The sequence below is a fragment of the Microcaecilia unicolor genome, chromosome 1 (assembly GCF_901765095.1).
Source record: "Microcaecilia unicolor chromosome 1, aMicUni1.1, whole genome shotgun sequence".
Lineage (NCBI taxonomy): Eukaryota > Metazoa > Chordata > Amphibia > Gymnophiona > Siphonopidae > Microcaecilia > Microcaecilia unicolor.
In genome coordinates this window covers 18245915-18269119 of record NC_044031.1, presented here as the reverse complement: position 1 = coordinate 18269119, position 23205 = coordinate 18245915, and the positions used below count along the sequence as shown (strand labels likewise).

Here is a 23205-nt window from a genome sequence, read left to right as displayed (position 1 = left end):
GTCCTTGTTTGCTGGTTTACACATGCAGTTGGGTGTTTTACACTGCAGAGGGCACCTAGATTCTAAAATCATCTGCAAAATATTAGATGAATAAATCCAGCTGAAATCTAATGCTTTCTGAGCACCCCCACATTTCCCTGAGTGTGCTTCTGGTTTGTGTTTCAGATGCGGGTGACATTTGAGGACATCACTGTCTCTTTCTCCCAGGAGGAGTGGGAGTATTTAGATGAGGAGCAGAAGGAGCTTTACAGGGAGGTGATGAAGGAGAATTATGAAACCCTGATCTCTCTAGGTAAGACTTGCTTTGTCTGCATTTTCTGAAAAGGAACAATGTCCGATTTAAAAGAAATTTGGCACATTTTCTGTACCTTCTGCACTTTTGAACCTTCGAAGTCTGATCAGAATGTGGCTCTGCTGACTGTCTTAGGGTGCCTCAGTATCGATCTTCACACTGTTATCTTAAGACCTTCCTATGTGTCCTACATGTCCTCCTCTGCCAATCGGAGAGAGATTTTCTTCTAGTTCTTGTATCAAGATTGAAAATAAGGTGCAGAGTGCGTTAAAGTAGTTGCTGACACCAATCGAAAGTGTGGTGCTGTGTTCAGTGATCATTTCCTCAGCTTTTGACACTGTGAACCTGCAGAATTGTCTCCAGGATCAACACATGAGAAGAGTAATACAAGAAATCATCATTAACTGCTGTTTTTATGAGTTAATTAGAGAGGAGGATACCAAATCACAACAAGGATCAGTCTTTGTTCCTGCTTGTTTCAACATTTATAGAGCTGGTCTTCCACAATATTGGGTATGAAACATCTGTGTTTGCCAATGATTTGGTATCCTCCGCACCAGTAGCTCTTTGGAGGTCACCCAGGTGTCATTATGGAAATACTAGTGTAACTTTATATCATCGTGCCTCAAAATATAGGCAGCTACAGTTAGGCCAGCCATGGACCTGACAGGTGTCTAAATATGAGTGCATGTTAAACACGTAGCTGGGAGCTCCGCCAATGCTCTTTCCATGTGTAATGCCCCCTTGCAATTACTCGCTATAATATTTATACGCACATTTATAGAAGAGTGCTTAGGTTGCTTACATGAGTAAGTGCAAATTACCTTTCCATTTATGTATGCCAGGCATCAGGAGTGTCCATGGGGGAAGTGAGATATGAGCCTTTGCCCGCACTAAACCTCTCCTTTCCTTTCCATCAGCAGGTGTTTCTCCTCTTTAATTCTTGTATAATTTTATACTGTAACAGCAGGGATGGGAGTGTAAAAATGTTGATTTGAATTTGAGGGGAGAGGGAGCTGAAGGGCTAAGCGGTCACCCTTTAAGACAACTCACTAAGGGATTTTATAATGTGCCAGCTTGTTGAAAATAAACTTGGCCAATTTCAAACAATCACAGCCCCCTCCCCCCCCCCCCCCCCCCCCCCCCCCCCCCCGATTCTTAACTGATAGACATTTTTATAATAAAATAACTTGTGACCTGTTCCATTACCAGAGCACTTGAAGTGAAGTATAATAACCTCAGATCCTTCTGCTTTATGGTGGGTGGCAGTAAAATGAAGATACATACAGTGGTGGAAATAAGTATTTGATCCCTTGCTGATTTTGTAAGTTTGCCCACTGACAAAGACATGAGCAGCCCATAATTGAAGGGTAGGTTATTGGTAACAGTGAGAGATAGCACATCACAAATTAAATCCGGAAAATCACATTGTGGAAAGTATATGAATTTATTTGCATTCTGCAGAGGGAAATAAGTATTTAATCCCTCTGGCAAACAAGACCTAATACTTGGTGGCAAAACCCTTGTTGGCAAGCACAGCGGTCAGACGTCTTCTGTAGTTGATGATGAGGTTTGCACACATGTCAGGAGGAATTTTGGTCCACTCCTCTTTGCAGATCATCTCTAAATCATTAAGAGTTCTGGGCTGTCGCTTGGCAACTCGCAGCTTCAGCTCCCTCCATAAGTTTTCAATGGGATTAAGGTCTGGTGACTGGCTAGGCCACTCCATGACCCTAATGTGCTTCTTCCTGAGCCACTCCTTTGTTGCCTTGGCTGTATGTTTTGGGTCATTGTCGTGCTGGAAGACCCAGCCACGACCCATTTTTAAGGCCCTGGCGGAGGGAAGGAGGTTGTCACTCAGAATTGTACGGTACATGGCCCCATCCATTCTCCCATTGATGCGGTGAAGTAGTCCTGTGCCCTTAGCAGAGAAACACCCCCAAAACATAACATTTCCACCTCCATGCTTGACAGTGGGGACGGTGTTCTTTGGGTCATAGGCAGCATTTCTCTTCCTCCAAACACGGCGAGTTGAGTTCATGCCAAAGAGCTCAATTTTTGTCTCATCTGACCACAGCACCTTCTCCCAATCACTCTCGGCATCATCCAGGTGTTCACTGGCAAACTTCAGACAGGCCGTCACATGTGCCTTCCGGAGCAGGGGGACCTTGCGGGCACTGCAGGATTGCAATCCGTTATGTCGTAATGTGTTACCAATGGTTTTCGTGGTGACAGTGGTCCCAGCTGCCTTGAGATCATTGACAAGTTCCCCCCTTGTAGTTGTAGGCTGATTTCTAACCTTCCTCATGATCAAGGATACCCCACGAGGTGAGATTTTGCGTGGAGCCCCAGATCTTTGTCGATTGACAGTCATTTTGTACTTCTTCCATTTTCTTACTATGGCACCAACAGTTGTCTCCTTCTCGCCCAGCGTCTTACTGATGGTTTTGTAGCCCATTCCAGCCTTGTGCAGGTGTATGATCTTGTCCCTGACATCCTTAGACAGCTCCTTGCTCTTGGCCATTTTGTAGAGGTTAGAGTCTGACTGATTCACTGAGTCTGTGGACAGGTGTCTTTCATACAGGTGACCATTGCCGACAGCTGTCTGTCATGCAGGTAACGAGTTGATTTGGAGCATCTACCTGGTCTGTAGGGGCCAGATCTCTTACTGGTTGGCGGGGGATCAAATACTTATTTCCCTCTGCAGAATGCAAATAAATTCATATACTTTCCACAATGTGATTTTCCGGATTTAATTTGTGATGTGCTATCTCTCACTGTTACCAATAACCTACCCTTCAATTATGGGCTGCTCATGTCTTTGTCAGTGGGCAAACTTACAAAATCAGCAAGGGATCAAATACTTATTTCCACCACTGTAACTGTAGCAGGTATTCTCCGAGGACAGCAGGCTCCGTATTCTTACGTGTGGGTCGTCATCCGCGATGGCCCAGGAGACCAGAACTTTTCTTTAGAAAAAACTAGAAGTTTGTAGAGTGCTCGCCCATGTGGGCCTGAGCGCACTGCGCATGCGCGAGCCGCTTCCCGCCCGCGACGCGAGCATAACAACTAGTTATATAGAAAGCAAAGAAGATAAAAGCATACAACTCCAACGGGGAGGAGGGAGGGTTGTAAGAATATGGAGCCTGCTGTCCTCGGAGAATACCTGCTATAGGTATGTATCTTCATTTTCTCCGAGGACAAGCAGGCTCCATATTCTTACATGTGGGGTATCCCTAGCCCCCAGGCTCACTCAAAACAAAGAACATCGGTCAATTGGGCCTCGCAACGGCGAGGACATAACTGAGATTGACCTGAAAATAAACACAACTAAGTGAGAGTGCAGCCTGGAACAAAACAGAAATGGGCCTAGGAGGGTGGAGTTGGATTCTAAACCCCGAACAGATTCTGCAGCACCGACTGCCCAAACTGACTGTCGCGTCGGGTATCCTGCTGAAGGCAGTAGTGAGATGTGAATGTGTGGAGTGATGACCACGATGCAGCCTTGCAAATCTCTTCAGTGGAGGCTGAATTTAAGTGAGCCACTGACGCAGCCATGGCTCTAACATTGTGAGCTGTGACATGGCCCTCCAAAGTCAGCCCAGCTTGGGCATAAGTGAAAGAAATACAATCTGCTAGCCAATTGGAGATGGTGCGTTTTCCGATGGCAGCTCCCATCCTGTTGGGATCAGAAGAAACAAACAGCCGGGCGGACTGTCGATAGGTCTTTGTCTGCTCCACGTAAAAGGCCAGTGATCTCTTACAGTCCAAGGTGTGCAACCTATTCTCACCAGGGCGGGTGTGTGGACGGGGAAAAAATGTTGGCAAGACAGTTGACTGGTTCAGATGGAACTCCGACACCACCTTCGGCAAGAACTTAGGATGAGTGCGGAGAACTACTCTGTTATGAAGGAATTTAATATATGGAGCATGGACTACCAGGGCTTGGAGCTCACTGACTCTACGAGCTGAAGTAACAGCCACCAAGAAAATGACCTTCCAGGTCAAGTACTTCAGATGGCAGGAATTCAGTGGCTCAAAAGGAGCTTTCATCAGCTGGGTGAGAATGACGTTGAGATCCCATGACACTGGTGGAGGTTTGACAGGGGGCTTTGACAAAAGCAAACCTCTCATGAAGCGAACTACTAAAGGCTGTCCAGAGATAGGCTGACCTTCCACACGTTGAAGATAAGCACTGATTGCACTTAGATGAGCTCTTACTGAGTTAGTCTTAAGACCAGACTCTGATAAGTGTAGAAGGTATTCAAGCAGGGACCGTGTGGGACAAGAAAAAGGATCAAGGGCCTTGCTGTCACACCAAACAGCAAAACTCCTCCATTTAAAAGAATAACTCCTTTTCGTGGAATCTTTCCTGGATTCAAGCAAGACTCGGGAGACACCCTCTGAAAGGCCTAAAGAGGCAACTTCTAAGTTCTCAACATCCAGGCCGTGAGAGCCAGAGACTGGAGGTCGGGATGTAGAAGCGACCCCTCGTTCTGAGTGATGAAGGTTGGAAAACACTCCAATCTCCACGGTTCTTCGGAGGACAAGTCCAGAAGAAGAGGAAACCAGATCTGACGGGGCCAGAAAGGTGCTATCAGAATCATGGTTCCTCGGTCTTGCTTGAGTTTCAGCTACTAGAGATATGGGAGGATACGCATATAGAAGGCCTGTCCCCCAATGTAGGAGAAAAGCATCTCATGCGAGTGTGTCGTGGGCCTGAAGCCTGGAACAGAATTGAGGCACCTTGTGATTGGTCTGAGTGGCAAAAAGATCCACCGAAGGGGTGCCCCACACTTGGAAGATCTTGCGGACAACGTTCATGTTCAGAGACCACTCGTGAGGTTGCATTATCCTGCTCAACCTGTCAGCCAGACTGTTGTTTACGCCTGCCAGATAAGTGGCTTGAAGAAACATGCCGTGCTGGCACGCCCAAAGCCACATCCTGACGGCTTCCTGACACAGAGGGTGAAATCCGGTGCCCCCCTGGTTGTTGGTATAATACATCGCAACCTGATTGGCTGAGGAATTTGGAATGGACGTCCCAAGGTCAGATTGGAGTGAATGGTTCACCACTGTAGGGAATTGCAAAAATCGGTGGAAAGATGGATGATATCCTCTAGATCCCCTGTAGCCTGACACCACTGGGAAGCTAGGGTCTATTGAGCTGATCTCATATGTAGATGTGCCATGGGAGTCACATGAACTGTGGAAGCCATGTGGCCCAGAAGCCTCAACATCTGCTGAGCTGTGATCTGTTGAGATGTGCGAGCTGAGGACACTAAGGCCAGAAGATTGTCTGCCCTTGCCTGGGGAAGATAAGCTCAAGACGTCCGTGTGTCCAACAGAGCTCCTATGAATTCCAACTTCTGTACTGGAATCAGGTGGGACTTGGGATAATTTATGACAAACCCCAGCAGCTCGAGCAGTTGAATAGTAATCTGCATGCATCGTAGAACTCCTACCTCCGAGGTGTTCTTCACCAGCCAATCGTCGAAATAAGGGAACACATGCACTCCCAGTCTGCGTAGCGTTGCTGCGACAACTTGCAAGCACTTTGTAAAGACCCTGGGCGCAGATGCTAGACCAAAGGGTAGTACACAGTACTGAAAATGCTGAGTTCCCAGTCGAAATCTGAGGTACATCCTATGATTTGGGAGCACCAAGATGTGAGTGTAGGCGTCCTCTAAGTCCAGAGAGCATAGCCAATCGTTTTCCTGAATCATGGGAAGAAGGGTGCCCAGAGAAAGCATCCTGAACTTTTCTTGGACTAGGAATTTGTTCTGAGCCCTCAGGTCTAGGATGGGACGCATCCCCCCTGTTTTCTTTTGCACAAGGAAGTACCTGGAATAGAATCCCAGCCCTTCTTCCCCTGGTGGAACGGGTTTGACCGCATTGGCCTTTAGAAGGGTGGAGAGTTCCTCTGCAAGTACCTGCTTGTGCTGGGAGCTTTAGGATTGAGCTCCCGGCGGGCAATTTGGAGGTTTTGATTCCAGATTGAGAGTGTATCCTAACCGGACTATTTGAAGAATACACCTGTTGGCGGTTATAAGAGGCCACCTTTGGTGAAAAAATATCAACCTCCCCCCAACAGGCAGATCGTGCGGCATGGACACACTTACCTCGGCTATGCTGCTCTGGAGCCAGTCAAAAGCCCGTCCCTTGCTTTTGCTGGGGAGGCGGAGGGGCCTTAGGCGCACGCTGCTGACGAGAGTGAGCCTGCTGGGAGCGAGCTTGAACAGGCTGTTGAGAGGTAGGAGTGTACCTACGCCTATTATAGGAATAGGGAGCACTCCTCCTCCTTCCAAAAAACCTCCTAGTGGAGGAGGTAGTAGCAGAAGGCGTCCGGCGGGAGAGAGAATCCATTGCATCATGATGCTTCTTGAGGGTATCGACCATATCCTCAACCTTCTCTCCAAAAAGATTATCCCCCTGGCAAGGAACATCCGCCATTCGCTGCTGGGTCTTCTGATCCAGGTCCGAGACACGCAGCCATGAGAGTCTGCTTATCACGATACCCTGAGCAGCTACTCAGGATGCGCCATCAAAAGTGTCGTAAGCCCCTTTGGCCAGGAATTTGTGACACGCCTTCTGCTGCCTTACCACCTGGTGAAAAGGTTCAGCAAGCTCCGGAGGAAGAGCTTCCACTAAACTGAACAGTTGCTTAACCAAATTCCGTAAGTGAATGCTGGTGTACAGCTGGTATGTTTGGATCTTGGCGGTGAGCATTCCAGCCTGATACATTCGGCTCCCAAAATAATCCAAGGTCCTAGACTCTCTGCCCGGGGGCGCCGAAGCATAGTCTCTAGTACTCTTAGCTCTTCTGAGAGCAGAGTCCACCACCATAGAATTGTGAGGAAGTTGGAATTTCACCATCACAGGTTCACCATGGATTCTGTACTGGGACTTTTTGTTGACAACTAAATTAGAGAGAGGGCAAGACCAATTCCGCAACATCACTTCCCTGAGTGTATTGTGCAGGGGGGCCGTTGCAACCTCTGCAGGCGGAGAAGGATAATCCAGGACCTCGAACATCTCAGCCCTGGGCTCATCCACAGCCTTCATGGGAAATGGGATGTCCTTAGACATTTCCTGCACTAAAGATGAAAAAGTAAAACTCTCAGGTGGAGATTGTCTAACTTCAATAGGCGGAGTAGGATCAGAAGGAAACCTCTGGGAGTCTTCTTCAGAAAAATACCTGGGGTCTTCCTCCTCTCCCCATGAGTGCTGCTTTTCAGTATTGGACAGATGCTCTCAAAGAGCAGCCCGAACCTGAGCCTGTCTCGACTTCGAGGATTGACGTCCTCGTGGGGGATGTTGAGAAATCGACCCCTGCCTGGGCTCCGGTGCCGCAAGTGGTACCGAGGGCGGGGACCTCCTCACAGGAGATGGGCCAGATGCCGTCTCAGCAGTAGGTACGGGAGGCGCAAGCACCCCCGGTATGTCCTTCCAGAATTTTTGGAAGAATGGCCCGGAGACGCTCATCAAGACCTGCCATCGAAAAAGGCTGTGGGGCTGGTGCAGGAATCGGTGCCAGAGTCTGAGGGGGGTCGAGAGCCGGTACCAGGCTGCCGGACGACCGATGCATTGGCACCTTCTGAATGGAGGGTGAGCAGTCCTCCCGGCGCCGATGCTTCTCGGGTGCCGAATCCCTCAGCTCCCCGGAGTTCTTGGTACCGTGTCTGGAAGGAGATCGATGGCGATGTTGCTTAGCCTTCGCTCGACGCCCGTCATCGACACTCCTCAGTACCAATGAGGAGGACGTGGAATCCTCACGCCTCCTCGGGTCCGGGTCCGACAACGGTCGGTACCGGGGGGCCTGCATAGCAGTAGGCCTCGAGACGGGTGGAGACCCACTCGATGCCTCGCTGCTCCCAGCTGTAAGTGGTCTCTCGGCAGCCATTACCTGTACTCTCGATGCTGCTTCCCTCGACACCGATGCCACCGATCTCGGTACCAATGTCGATGCTGACGTCGAGGGACCAGACCGATCCGGAAAAAGCCTCTTGCGCTGAGCCTCTCAAGCTACCTGGGTCTTCTTTTTCATCAGCTTGCACAGCTTACAAGCAGCCAGAAGATGATCGGGCCCAAGACACTGAAGGCACCACGCGTGGGGGTCAGTACTCAAAATGGTCCGGTTGCAGCGAGTACAGCGTTTGAAGCCGCTGGGAGTCCTCGATGACATGGGCGGAAAAATAGCATCTGCGAAATTAAACGGCTCGATTGTGCCAAAGAAAAAGGCACAATAAAAAAAGGGAAAAAAACGCGGCCTGAGGGCAGCCGCAAACGGAAAAAGAAAGGAAACTTTCAAGCGGGAAGAAAAAAAACTAGAAAATAGAGGAACAGTAACTTTTTTTTATTTATTTATTATGAAGAGAAAAGAAGTAAAAAGGAGAAAAGGGGCGCATAAAACGCAAAAAACCAACTCTCCTCAAGTGCAGAAGAAAAGAAACTAGTTCAGTCACGCGTCGCGGGTGGGAAGCGGCTCGCGGATGCGTGGTGTGCTCGGGCCCGCGCAGGCGAGCACTCTACAAACTTCTAGTTTTTTCTAAAGAAAAGTTCCGGTCTCCTGGGCCGTCGCAGATGACGACCCACACGTAAGAATATGGAGCCTGCTTGTCCTCGGAGAACAGATCCATCATATGCTTTTCCCTTGAGAACTACTGCTGTCTATTTTTCTGTGAATATATGGAAAATACAGCTAATATTATGTTTTTATTCCTGGAAACAGGCTGTGATGAGGAAAGTCCTGATATATTATCAAGGATGAAACAAGAGGAAGAGCCGTATGTCTGGGATCCCCATGAGTCAAGAGAGAGAGAAGTTACTCACTCAGACACAGGTGAGTAATAATACTGTACAGAGTAAGAGCAGGTATTACAGAATACAAATGAATAAAATGAATGTACAGAACAAGAGGAGGTATTACAGGGTATTACAACCAGGCCTTTAATGGAAGAATTAAATTACTTGTTATTTTCACAAGCACACAAGGAATGACATGGGCTGCACATACTGCAGCAGGACATGTTTATCCACTCCTACCCTAGCTGAAATAATATTTAACCATCTCTCTGACCTCATGTGCAACTTTCTTTAAATTAGTCACCTTATTTTCTAACTCCTCTTACTCTCATCTACCTATATGTTCCATCTTTGCTTATATCCTTCACTATCAATTAAAATGTTTTATTACGTATTGTGTTTTATTATTATTTTTATTTATTACATTTGTACCCCGCGCTTTCCCACACATGGCAGGCTCAATGCGGCTTACATAGTAACAATATGAAGAATTACAAAGTCGTAAAAAAGAATATACAATTTGTAGTAAACGCAATATTAATGGGGTTAACTGATAAGTAAATTGAACATAGGAGGAAATGGGTGCAGAAGGAAATGAGCGTTAGGCATTGTAAGTAGTAACTATGTCATACTTTGTATTATTTGAATATTTTTACTGCTGTAATTGCCAATTGCTCATGTTTGATTTATTCTTATTGTACACCACCTTGAGTGAATTCCTTCAAAAAGGCGGTAAATACATCTTAATAAATAAATAAATTACAGACCACTGATGAGTAATACTATAGTGAATAAAAGGAGGTATTATGGAGCACAGCCAAGGTTTAAGAATTATTACACAGTATAGTTGAGTAATATTGTACAGAGTAAGAGGAGATATTACAGAGCACAAGTGAGAATTAAACATTGTAAAGAAGAGTAAGAGATTACCAAACCCATGTTGTCATCTGAGTGTCTGTGCTTTGATCTTGTAACTTTGGGAGACATAATTACAATAAAAATCCTCCTTAATGACTTGATTCCATTCTACATCTGAACCAACTAATACTGATCCCTTCTAATTTGATTATGTTAATCACATTATCACTATTAGTCATTATATCTTACCTGTTTTATTTTGTGTTATGTAAATAATTCTACTGACCTATGTACCTAATTTCTTACACAGTAATATGTTAAATTAGAGCATACCTCTTACTCTGTTTATGATTATACCTTTTGCAACATAGGTTGCAAATAGGTGGGGAAATGCGGGGTACAAATGCAGCAAATAAATAAATAATTCATGATTTATTTTACACTAGTAAAAGAAGCCCGTGTCAGAGCAAATGAAACGGGCCCTAGTAAGGTTTTTGTCGCCAACACCCCTCCCTCCCTCCCTGGCCCACCCCCGCCTCCCTGCCTCCCTCCCTGCCAACCCCTTCGTTGTTCTGCCATTGCTCCGCCCTCGAGGGCGGGGCCCGGAGCGATTTTGGTGGCTTCACAACCATGAACCTTCGAACCTTTTTGAAGGAAGTCAGAGCTTGGCTTCACTGACATCAGTGTCCTCAGAACGTTGAGGGTGAGTTTTATTATGGTAGATATTTATATTCCACCTAAGTAAATAGAATTAATTGAAGCAGATGCCACATGAACCTTAATAGTATTAGATAAACTGTACAGTAATGTACAAAAACCAGAATAAAAAAGACCTTCATTATTACCACACATGTAGACGTTTATAAAAACTTAGACCTGACCATAAAACCTAGAAAATCTGACATTTTTTTCAGCCGTGCATGTTCAAAGAAGAAAGTCATAAGCTGCAACTTTAAGGCTTCAGCCTCTAAACTGCAGTGAAGTGTTTCCAAAGCTCAAATTCAGCAAAGGAGAAGGCAGTGGCCTGATCTGTAACCATTTGAGCCAGCTGACAAGAAAACATGCGATGGGTCACTTTGCCTTAAAAATGTAAAGCCAGTGTCCTGAAGAGAGAATAAAATCTTGTTATTCGAATGGGAAGCATTTGCAACAAATAAAACCATCTTGCAGGCTGTATAATTCTCACAAGTGGGTCGATATCCGCGTTGGCCCGGGAACCGGCATGGTTAAATAGCAAAATTTTGCTAGAGCCTTCCTTGGCACGCTCAGCACCAAACCGCACATGTGCGGAGTGCCTTCCCGGCCACTACGCAACCGTGTTTCTTAGTTTTGTTTTTTCAGCGTCTGGAGCCCCAGCTTTGTTCTTGTCAGCCCGGGAAAACCCTTCATGTGCCCTTCCTTCGGTATTTTTCCCATTTTTTTTTGTAGTGATTTTCTTTCCTTTTCTATTTTTAAGCAGGAGATCCTTTATTTCCTAGTTTTGTTTTGCCCTGTTTTAAGTTTCCTTTTGTTTTTGGTGCAGCCGCCTTAGGCTGCTTGTCCGGGTTTCTGTTTTCTTTTTGGTGTCCTTTTTTAGCCAACACCATTGACTCATTTAATTTAGCTGTGGCCATCTTCCCTTCCATGTCATTGAAGACTCCCAGTGGCTTCAACCGGATCATCTGAGGTACTGATACCCATTTGTGGTGTATTCAGTGCCTTGGGCCCGACCATAGCCCGGCTCATTGTGGCCTTTGTCTTGTAAAAAGAAAAGGACTCAACTGGCCCAAGAAGCCCAACGAGCGAAACTTTTTGGAGGTAAGTCCGGTCCTTCGACGTTTGCATCGATGGAAGCATTGACGTCTGGAGTTGAGGTACCCATGACTGCCCAGAGACCAAAACACACTGGGAGCAGTGAGGCTTCGAGTGGGTCTCCACCTGCCTCGAGGACTCCTGCTATGCAAGCCCACCGAGACCGTCCATCGTCGGACCCGACCCCGAAACGACCTGGGGATTCGACGTCATCCTTATTAGCACCGCAGAGCCTCGGTGAGATGCATCCTTCCAAGTTGAAGAAGCATCAACACCAATCCCCTTCGACTCATGGTGCCGGGAGCGCCGAGAGACTCTGCACCGGAAAAGCGGCACCACTGAGAGGAGCGCTCCCCCTCCATTCAAGAGGTGTCGTTGCGCCAGTCTCCGGGCAGTCAACCTCCTCCACAGCCCCAACCGATTCTGCAGCTTGAGGTTCCACCGACCCCGCCTTCTTTCCCGATGGTGGCTGTCAACGAGCGGTTCCGGGCCTTGCTTCCAGAGCTTCTAGAAGGACTGCTGTGTACCACTGCATCAGAGGTGCTTACGCCTACTGTGTTGCCTGCTGCAGCTACGTCTGGCCCTCCACCCGTGGTGTGATCACCGATGCCGCTTGAGGCACTAGTATCGACTGCCACCCAGGCTGGCACTCCATCAACATCGGTGGAGGAAGCTTTGCCGCAGTCGATGAGAGTCAGCCATTCAACATCGCCATAGAGACCATCGGTTTTCGGCATCAAGGCGGGTAAGGGGTCGGAAGTCACTGAGGGAAGTGCTCTCTGACACCGAGGACCGCTCATAGTAGTCAGAGGAAGATCCCAGGTACTTCTCCTCAGATGAGTCCTATGGGATTCCCTCTGAACCTTCTCCTATGCCTGAGAGGAGACTGTCTCCACTAGAGAGCCTCTCCTTTTCCTCTTTTGTGCGGGAAATGGCTCAGGCCATTCCATTCCCTGTGGAAGTAGAAGATGAGCCCAGGGCTGAGATGTTTGAGGTCCTGGACTACACTTCTCCACCTAAAGAGGCAGTGACAACCCCCTTGCATAAGGTACTCAAAGAAGCCCTTATGCGAAATTGGGCGTCCCCTCTGTTTGGCCCTGTTATTCCGAAGATGCTTGACTCCCAGTACCGGATCCACAGGGACCCTGGCTTGATGAGGTCTCAGTTACCTCACAACTCAATGTTGGTGGACTCCACTCTCAAAAGGTCAGGAGTTCTAGGGACTATGCCTCAGCGTCCCCAGGTAGAGAAGCTAGAACCCTGGATTCTTTTGGGAGAAAGATGTATCAGGCCTATATGCTCATTTCCCTTATACAGTCCTACCAGCTCTTTACGAACATCCACTTGCAGAACACGGTGCGTCAGCTGTCTACCTTGGTTGATGCCCTCCCTCCAGAGCAGGCCGAGCCTTTTTGCCAGTTGATTAGGCAGCAGAAGGCATGTCGCAAATTCCTTGCCAGGGGTACCTATGACACCTGCGATGTGGCATCCCACATTTCTGCTCTGGGTACAGCAATGCACAGACTCTTATTGCTGCGTGTTTATGACCTTGACCATTCGGTTCAGCAGAGGATGGCGGATGTTCCGTGCCAGGGGGAGAAGGTGGAAGATCTGGTTGACCAGATCAAGAAGCATAATGATGCTATGGCTTCTCATTCCCACTGGGTGCCTTCTGCCTCCGCCTCCTCATCCAGGAGGTATTTTGGTGGGTCCCGGAGTGCTCCCTATTCCTATTCTAGGCATAGGAACACTCCTGTGGCTCACCAGCCTGCTCAGGCTCAACCCCAGCACACTTGTTCTCGTCAACAGCGTGCGCCTAAGGTCCCAACTGCCCCCAGCAAAAGCAAGGGATGGGCTTTTGACTGGCTCCAGGAGAACATTGCCGCCATAAAAGTGTCCGTGACGAATGACTTGCCGGTTGGAGGAAGGTTAATGTTTTTTCACCAAAGGTGGCCTCTCATAACATCCAGCCGGTGGGTTCTTCCAATAGTTTGGGTAGGATATACCCTCAATTTGAAATCCAAACTTCCAGATTGCCCACTGAGAGCGTATTCAATCAGCTCTCGGCACAAACAGATACTTGCAGATGAACTCTCCGCATTTCTCAAGGCCTATGTGGAAGGCAGGGATTCTATTCCAGGTACTTTCTTTGCAGAAAAAGACGGGAGGATGCATCCCATCTTAGACCTCAGGGCCCTGAACAAATGCCTGGTCTGAGAAAAGTTCAGGATGGTTTCCCTGGGCAGCCTTCTTCCCAAGATTCAGGAGAACAATTGACTATGCTCTCTGGACTTGAAGGATGCATACACGCACATCTCGATACTTGCTGCTCACAGGAAGTATCTTTGATTTTGGTTGGGGATGCAGCACTTTCAGTACTGCGTGCTGCCCTTTAGCCTAGTGTCAGCTCCCAGGGTCTTTACAAAATGTCTAGCAGTAGTCGCAGTGTCTCGCTACGCGGACTGAAAGTGTATGTATTCCCTTATCTCGATAATTGGCTGGTGAAGAGCACCTCGGAGGACAGTGCTCAGGAGTCCATGCAGAGGACTATTCAGGTGCTAGAACTACTGGGATTTGTTGTCAATTACCCAATTGGAGTTCATTGTAGCCTTGTTCGACATGAGAACTGTTTGAGTCTCCCTTCCCGAGACGCGGGCGGACAGCCTCCTGTCCATTGTCTCCAAAGTTTCGGACATCTCGGAAGTCACAGCACGGCAGATGTTGAGAGGCTACATGGTCTCCACGGTTCACGTGACACTCATGGCACACCTTCACATGAGATCTGTTCAATGCCCTAGCTTCCCAGTGGTGGTGTCAAGCCACGGGGAATCTCAAAGATGTCATCCAGGTGTCCACCGAGGTTGTCAGCTGCCTTCAGTGGTGGACAATTCGATCAAATCTGACCTTGGGACATCCATTTCTTGGTGGCTGTTACTTCAGCTCGTAGAGTCAATGAGCTTCAGCCCTTGGTAGTGGATGCACCTTATACTAAGTTTCATCACAATAGAGTAGTTCTCCGCATGCACCCTACGTTCCTGCCAAAGGTGATGTCGGAGTACCATCTGAACCAGTCGATTGTCTTGCCAACATTCTTTCCCTATCCTCATGCCCACCCTGGCGAAAGGAGATTGCACACCTTGGACTGCAAGAGAACATTGGCCTTTTTCATGTAGTGGACAAAGCCCTTCAGACAGTCCGCCCAGCTGTTTCTTTTGATCCGAATAGGAGGGGAGTCGCCATCGGGAAACGCGCTATTTCCAGTTGACTAGCAGATTGCATTTCCTTCGTTTATGCCAGGCAGGCCTGACTCTGGAAGGTCATGGCGAGGCTCACAATGTCAGAGCCATGGCTTTGTCAGTGGCCCACTTGAAGTCAGCCTATATTGAAGAGGTTTGCGAGGCTGCGACGTGGTCTTTGGTCCACACATTCACATATCATTACTTCCTTGAGCAGGATACCCGACGTGACAGTCGGTTTGGACAATCAGTGCTGCAGAATCTGTTTGGAGTCTAGAATCCAACTCCACCCTTCTAGGCCCGTTTTATTCTGTTCCAGGCTGCACTCTCAACTAGCTGTGTATAGTTTCAGGTTAATCTATGTTATGTGCTTGCCGTTGCAAGGCTCTGTTGACCATTGTTTGTTGTTTTGAGTGAGCCTGGATGCTAGGGATACCCCACTTGTGAGGATTACTCAGCCTGCTTGATCTTAGAGAAAGCGAAGATACTTAACCTGTAGCAGATGTTCTCTGAGGACAGCAGGCTGATAAACCTCACAAACCCGCCCTCCTCCCCTTGGAGTTGTCTCTTTCTTTCCTTTTTGCTCTTTACTAAACTGAGGGACGCGGTCGCTATTTAACCATGCCAGTTCTCTGGCCGACGCGGACGTAGACCCACTTGTGAGAATTGTCAGCCTGCTGTCCTCGGAGAATATCTGCTACAGGTAAGTATCTTCGCTTTACTGTAGTTTGTCTCACAGTGAAGTTGTACAAATATATATTTACTTCCCTTTTTTAAAGAATTGTTCCATGAATCATTTTTGTTAAGTCAAGCTCTATCTGCTGTACACCGCTTTGGATGAATCTCTTCATAAAGACAGTTAATAACTCCCAATAAATAAGTAAACTGAGGGTCCATATTGAGGTTGAAAACTTCAGTTTTCCCTGATAGTTTGAGTACAATGGCAGAGTTGTCATCAAATTTGTTCATGCTGTAAGATGGTGAAAGACTTTTTTATTCCTTAATAAATACAAGTACATAAGTATTGCCATACTGGGAAAGACCAAAGGTCCATCAAGCCCAGCATCCTTTTTGCAACAGTGGCTAATCCAGGTCACAAATACCTGGCAAGATCCCCAAAAAGTACAAAACATTTTATACTGCTTATCCCAGAAATAGTGGATTTTCCCCAAGTCCATTTAATAACGGTCTATGGACTTTTCCTTTAGGAAGCCATCCAAACGTTTTTAAAACTCTGCTAAGTTAACCGCCTTTACCACATTCGCTGGCAACGAATTCCAGAGTTTAATTACATGTTGAGTGAAGAAACATTTTCTCCAATTCGTTTTAAATTTACTACATTGTAGTTTCATTGCATGCTCCCTAGTCCTAGTATTTTTGGAAAGCGTAAACAGACGCTTCACATCTACCCGTTCAACTCCACTGATTATTTTATAGACCTTTATCATATTTCTCCTCAGCCGCCTTTTCTCCAAGCTGAAGAACCCTAGCCGCTTTAGCCTTTCCTTATAGGGAAGTCGTCCCATCCCCTTTATCATTTTCGTCGCCCTCCTCTGCACCTTTTCTAATTCCACTATATCTTTTTTGAGATGCGGCGACCAGAATTGAACACAATATTCGAGGTGCGGTCTTACCTTGGAGCGATACAAAGGCATTATAACATCCTCATTTTTATTTTCCATTCCTTTCCTAATAATACCTAACATTCTATTTGCTTTCTTAGCCGCAGTAGCACACTGAGCAGAAGGTTTCAACGTATCATCAACGACTACACCTAGATCCCTTTCTTGGTCCGTGACTCCTAATGTGGAACCTTGCATGACGTAGCTATAATTCGGGTTCCTCTTTCCCACATGCATCACTTTGCACTTACTCGCATTAAACGTCTTCTGCCATTTAGACGCCCAGTCTCGTAAGGTCCTCTTATAATTTTTCACAATCCTCCTGCGATTTAACAATTTTGAATAACTTTGTGTCATCAGCAAATTTAATTACCTCACTAGTTACTCCCATCTCTAGATCATTTATAAATATGTTAAAAAGCAGCGGTCCCAGCACAGACCCCTGGGGAACCCACTAACTAGCCTTCTCCATTGAGAATACTGACCATTTAACACTACTCTCTGTTTTCTATCTTTTAACCAGTATTTAATCCACAATAGAACACTACCTCCTATCCCATGACTCTCCAATTTCCTCTGGAGTCTTTCATGAGGTACTTTGTCAAACGTCTTCTGAAAATCCAGATACACAATATGAACTGGCTCACCTATATCCACATGTTTGTTCACCCCTTCAAAAAAATGTAGTAGATTGGTGAGGCACGATTTCCTTTCACTAAATCCATGTTGACTTTGTCTCATTAATCCATGGTTTTGAATATGCTCTGTAATTTTGTTCTTTAAAATTGTACAGCACTGCGTAACCTGGTAGCACTTTAGAAATGTTAAGTAGTAGAAGTTAATAATAGTCTCTACCATTTTGCCCGGCACCGACGTCAGACTCACCGGTCTATAATTTCCCGGATCTCCTCTGGAACCTTTTTAAAAAATTGTCGTTACATTGGCCACCCTCCAGTCTTCCGGTACCACGCTCGATTATAAGGATCAATTACATATTACGAAAAATAGCTCCGCAAGCTCATTTTTCAGTTCTATCAGTACTCTGGGATGAATACCATCTGGTCCAGGAGATTTGCTACTCTTCAGTTTGTAAAACTGCCCCATTACGTCCTCCAGGTTTACAGAGAATTAATTAAGTTTCTCCGACTCGTCAGCTTTGAATACCATTTCTGGCACTGGTATCCCACCCAAATCTTACTCAGTGAAGACTGAAGCAAAGAATTCGTTTAATCTCTCCTCTACAGCTTTGTCTTCCCTGATTTGCCCCTTTTACTCCTCGGTCATCTAGCGGTCCAACCGATTCTTTTGCCGGCTTCCTGCTTTTAATATACCTAAAAAAATTTTACTATGTGTTTTTGCCTCCAACACAATCTTTTTTTTGAAGTCCCTCTAAGCCTTCCTTATCAGCGCTTTGCATTTGACTTGACATTCCTTATGCTGTTTCTTATTTTCAGTCGTTTCTTTCCATTTTCTGAAGGATTTTCTTTTAGCTCTAATAGCTTCCCCCCCCCCCCCCCCCCCCCCCTCCTTTTTAACCACTCCGGCTGTCGTTTGGTCTTCCGTCCTCCTTTTTTAATACGCAGAATATATTTGGCCTGGGCTTCCAGGATGGTGTTTTTGAACAGCATCCACGCCTGATGTTAATTTTTGACCCTCACAGTCGCTCCTCTAATTTTTTTTATCACCGTTCTTCTCATTTTATCATAGTCTCCTTTTTTAAAGTTAAATGCTAACGTATTTGATTTCCTATGTATACTTACTTCAGAGCTAATATAAAATCCGATCATATTATGATCACTGTTATCAAGCGGCCCCAGCACCATTACCTCCCGCACCAGATCATGCGCTCCACTAAGGACTAGGTCTAGAATTTTTCCTTCTCTCATCGGCTCCTATACCTGCTGCTCCATAAAGCTGTCCTTGATTTCATCAAGGAATTTTACCTCCCTAGCGTGCCCTGATGTTACATTTACCCAGTCAATATCGGGGTAATTGAAATCACCCATTATTATTGTGTTGCCCAGTTTGTTTGAGTCCCTAATTTCCTTTCAAATTTCTGCGTCCGTCTGTTCATCCTGGCCAGGTGGACAGTAGTACACTCCTATCACTATCCTTTTCCCCTTTACACATGGAATTTCAATCCACAGTGATTCCAAGAAGTGTTTTGTTTCCTGCAGAATTTTCAATCTATTTGATTCAAGGCTCTCCTTAATATACAATGTGAATTTCGTGGGGAAAACTGGCCCATGTGTCCCCTCTGGTAGGCTGGTCAATTGCCCACATACCAGAGCAGTCTCCTAGAAGGCTATCAGTAGTACCCACAATCATCTGACCCCTTGTGAGTGTAAGGAAATAGAAACACCTTCTCATACCCATCTTCACCCAAAAGATTAGTTACCCCTTTGAATATGGTATAAGAAAGAGAGAGAAGATAAGCAGCACAGATATTTAGGCTTTATTTTCCAACTCACCAAAGCAATACAAGGCAAGTAGATTAACAAGCAGGATGAGAGACCCATCCATCAGCATCTCTGCATGGCATCTGGGAGTTCTCTAACCCCACCCAAATTTGCTCTGTCTTTTATACCCTTCTGGCTGCATTCAAATCAATGGGCTTCCATAGACTTCAATGTTAAACTTGTTTACTCAAAGGTTGCTTGACCACAAGATGCTCCACTGGAAAAGCCTCCTCCTCTATCTTAGCTTTTACTTCCCCTTTTTTCTTGCACCTGGCATTATCTCAGATAAACAAGTTTTTTTCTAACTCAGATACAGAAATCAGAGAATCCATCTTATAGCTGACAGGTTTCATTTTGATTTCAGATTTCTTGACTATTCTTTTCCAATTTTAGGTCATTTAGGCCTTAATCTGGGCTAAAAGCTGTGTCCTACTTTCTCAGCAAGCTTCCTGCCATACTAGCCATTACATTATTGACCTGACCAGGGTTTCTATATGGCCTGAGCTCTAAGGCTTGGCCTTCCACCATTCCGGTGGGGGCTCCTGGCTGTACCATATTTCTACAGATGCTACCCCTCCACCAATTTAATCCACCCTATCACTATGATATAATTTGTACCCTAGTATGACAGTGTCCCACTGGTTATCCTCCTTCCACCAGGTCTCAGAGATGTCTATTGTATCTAATTTTTAATTTAGTCCAATATATTCTAACTTTCCCATCTTATTTCTTAGGCTCCTGGCATTCGCATATAGACATTTCAAACTATGTTTGTTCCTATTTACATCATGCTCAGTACTTGACAGTATTAATTTGCAATCTTTTGTATGTTTTTTAATTTTTATTTAAGGACACCTGATCTGCCAAGGTTTCTTTTGCAACCTCACTATCAGGATACCCTGTCTTCCCTGTTTTGGTGATATCTTTGAAAGATACCTTATTCGGAACCATGCGCTTTTGAGCGACTGTCGGCCTCCCCCCCCTTCCCGTTTCTAGTTTAAAGGCTGCTCTATCTCCTTTTTAAATGTCGATTCCAGCAGCCTGGTCCCACCCTGGTTAAGGTGGAGCCCATCCTTTCAGAAAAGGCTCCCCCTTCCCCAGAATGTTGCCCAGTTCCTAACAAATCTAAAACCCTCCTCCCTGCACCATGGCCTCATCCACGCATTGAGACTCCGGAGCTCTGCATGTCTCTTGGTCCCTGCACGTGGAACTGGTAGCATTTCAGAAAATGCTACCCTAGAGGTTCTGGACTTGAGCTTTCTATCTAAGAGTCTAAATTTGGCTTCCAGAACCTTTCTCCCACATTTTCTTATGTCATTGGTACCCACATGTACCAAGACAGCGGACTCCTCCCCAGCACTATCTAAGATCCTGTCTAGGTGAGCATGAGGTCCGCCACTTTCGCACCAGGCAGGCAAGTCACCAGGTGATCCTCACGTCCACCAGCCACCCAGCTATCTATATACCTAATGATCGAATCACCAACTACAACACCTGTCCTAACCTTTCCCTCCCGGGCAGCACTTGGAGACATATATTCGGTGTGAGAGGATAGTACATCCCCTGGTGGGCAGGTCCTGGCTACAAGAGTACTTCATACTTCACCAGGGTGATGCTTTCCTTCTAGGAGACCTCCCTCCTCCAAGGTAGCACAGGGGCTCCCAGACTGGAGGTGGGACTTCTCTACAGCATCCCTGTAGGTCTCCTCTATGTACCTCTCTGTCTCCCTCAGCTCCACCAAGTCTGCTACTCTAGCCTCAAGAGAATGGACACGTTCTCTGAGAACTAGGAACTCTTTGCATCGGGCACACACATATGACATCTCAACAACTGGGTGATAATCATACATGTGACACTCAAGACTGGCTAGCACCCCTCTCGCTGCTGGACTGCTGACTCCATCTTAGTGTTTTTGAGTTTTTCAATAGTTTAAAACTTGCTACAGTATTAAGGATATTAGCCTAATATAAAAGTGTCTTTTAGTTTATATAGTATATTGTATGATTTATTTAGTGTTTCCTTCTTAGATGGTAATGAAATGTATTTAAAACTCTGTAAGAGCACTCCTTGCTTGTTACCCTAATTATGATAACTGACTATAAATAAAGAGTTGTCCTAGGGGTGGGCGGGAAGACTAAACTAGATCCTGCAGTGCCTGCTAGATTCTATCTGTTAATGCTGTGGTACAAAGTTTTTAAAACTGAGTGGAAAGACTATGGAGGTCTGTGCTGGGTCCGTTGCTTTTTAATGTATTTATAAATGACCTAGAGATGGGAATAACTAGTGAGGTAATTAAATTCGCCGATGACACAAAATTATTCAGGGTCGTCAAGTCGCAGGAGGAATGTGAACGATTACAGGAGGACCTTGCGAGACTGGGAGAATGGGCGTGCAAGTGGCAGATGAAGTTCAATGTTGACAAGTGCAAAGTGATGCATGTGGGTAAGAGGAACCCGAATTATAGCTACGTCTTGCAAGGTTCCGCGTTAGGAGTTACGGATCAAGAAAGGGATCTGGGTGTCGTCGTCGATGATACGCTGAAACCTTCTGCTCAGTGTGCTGCTGCGGCTAGGAAAGCGAATAGAATGTTGGGTGTTATTAGGAAGGGTATGGAGTCCAGGTGTGCGGATGTTATAATGCCGTTGTATCGCTCCATGGTGCGACCGCACCTGGAGTATTGTGTTCAGTACTGGTCTCCGTATCTCAAAAAAGATATAGTAGAATTGGAAAAGGTACAGCGAAGGGCGACGAAAATGATAGTGGGGATGGGACGACTTTCCTATGAAGAGAGGCTGAGAAGGCTAGGGCTTTTCAGCTTGGAGAAGAGACGGCTGAGGGGAGATATGATAGAAGTGTATAAAATAATGAGTGGAATGGATCGGGTGGATGTGAAGCGACTGTTCACGCTATCCAAAATACTAGGACTAGAGGGCATGAGTTGAAGCTACAGTGTGGTAAATTTAAAACGAATCGGAGAAAATTTTTCTTCACCCAACGTGTAATTAGACTCTGGAATTCATTGCCGGAGAACGTGGTACGGGCGGTTAGCTTGACGGAGTTTAAAAAGGGGTTAGATAGATTCCTAAAGGACAAGTCCATAGACCGCTATTAAATGGACTGGAAAAATTCCTCATTTTTAGGTATAACTTGTCTGAAATGTTTTTACGTTTGGGGAGCGTGCCAGGTGCCCTTGACCTGGATTGGCCACTGTCGGTGACAGGTGCTGGGCTAGATGGACCTTTGGTCTTTCCCAGTATGGCACTACTTATGTACTTATGTACTTATGATTAGTTGATAAAATTTGCTTTTTATATTTTTATTTTGCCTAACACTAACCTACAATTCCTCCTTTAAACCCCAATCTTTAAGTTCCCAAAGCACAAAGCAAAATAGCGCTCACTTATCAGAGAAATGTCCTCTTCTCTCAGAACTTCTCAGTCTGCAACAGTCTTTTTAATTGATAGTTTGTCAGGCCACAATACAGAATTCAATTACAGGAATACATTCTAAAGGTGACCTAAGCATGAAGTAATTGTAGATTTACAAAGGACGTTATGTATGATGGAAGAAATCTGCTGGTGAATCTAGCTGTACTCCCGCTAATGTTTTTGCTAGAATAACACCAAGTACTATAGAAAGAGTTCTCTGACATCTGGAGAACCAGAAATAGTGTCCCCCCCCCCTCCCAAATCACCTTTCATTCCTTTGTCTTAAACCATTCCTAAGGTTCATGCAGTCACTTTTCCAAATGCCTCTCAACAGCCACTTGATCTTACTGAAATGAATGTAGACAGGGCTTTTGAGGTGTGCTTTTTCTCTCTTGACACATCTGCCAATGACCTACTCGGTGTTTTGAAAAGTCCTATGTGGCATTTTATGTCTGTTCATATGAGGGGTAGTTCTACGTATAATTTGGCTCCTCCAGTGAGGGGCACCAAGTCTACACAGTGTCCAGAAAATTTTACATAGTTTCAAAATATTTTGCAATTGTTTAATCACTTAGTATGACGTTTGAAAATACATTATAGGTAATTCGTAATTTGTGTTCAAAGTGTCCTCCTTCAACCTTGACACATTCATGATGTCTTCAATTCACTGAGCTGTTGTCTCAATGAATTCTGGGGTTTCATTCATTAAAAGCT

The 23205-nt window shown here is 45.9% G+C and overlaps 1 protein-coding gene across 1 annotated transcript in view; it reads left to right on the top strand.

Moving 5' to 3' along the window:
• Positions 1-204: 204 nt before the first annotated feature.
• LOC115481959 (gastrula zinc finger protein xLCGF3.1-like) overlaps positions 205-23205 on the top strand; it is a 29862-nt gene continuing 6861 nt past the window's right edge. The window contains exons 1-2 of the mRNA XM_030221845.1: positions 205-292; positions 9024-9134. Of these exons, the coding sequence (XP_030077705.1) occupies positions 259-292; positions 9024-9134 (145 nt within the window). The 5' untranslated portion in view covers positions 205-258. The remainder of the gene's footprint in view (positions 293-9023; positions 9135-23205) is intronic.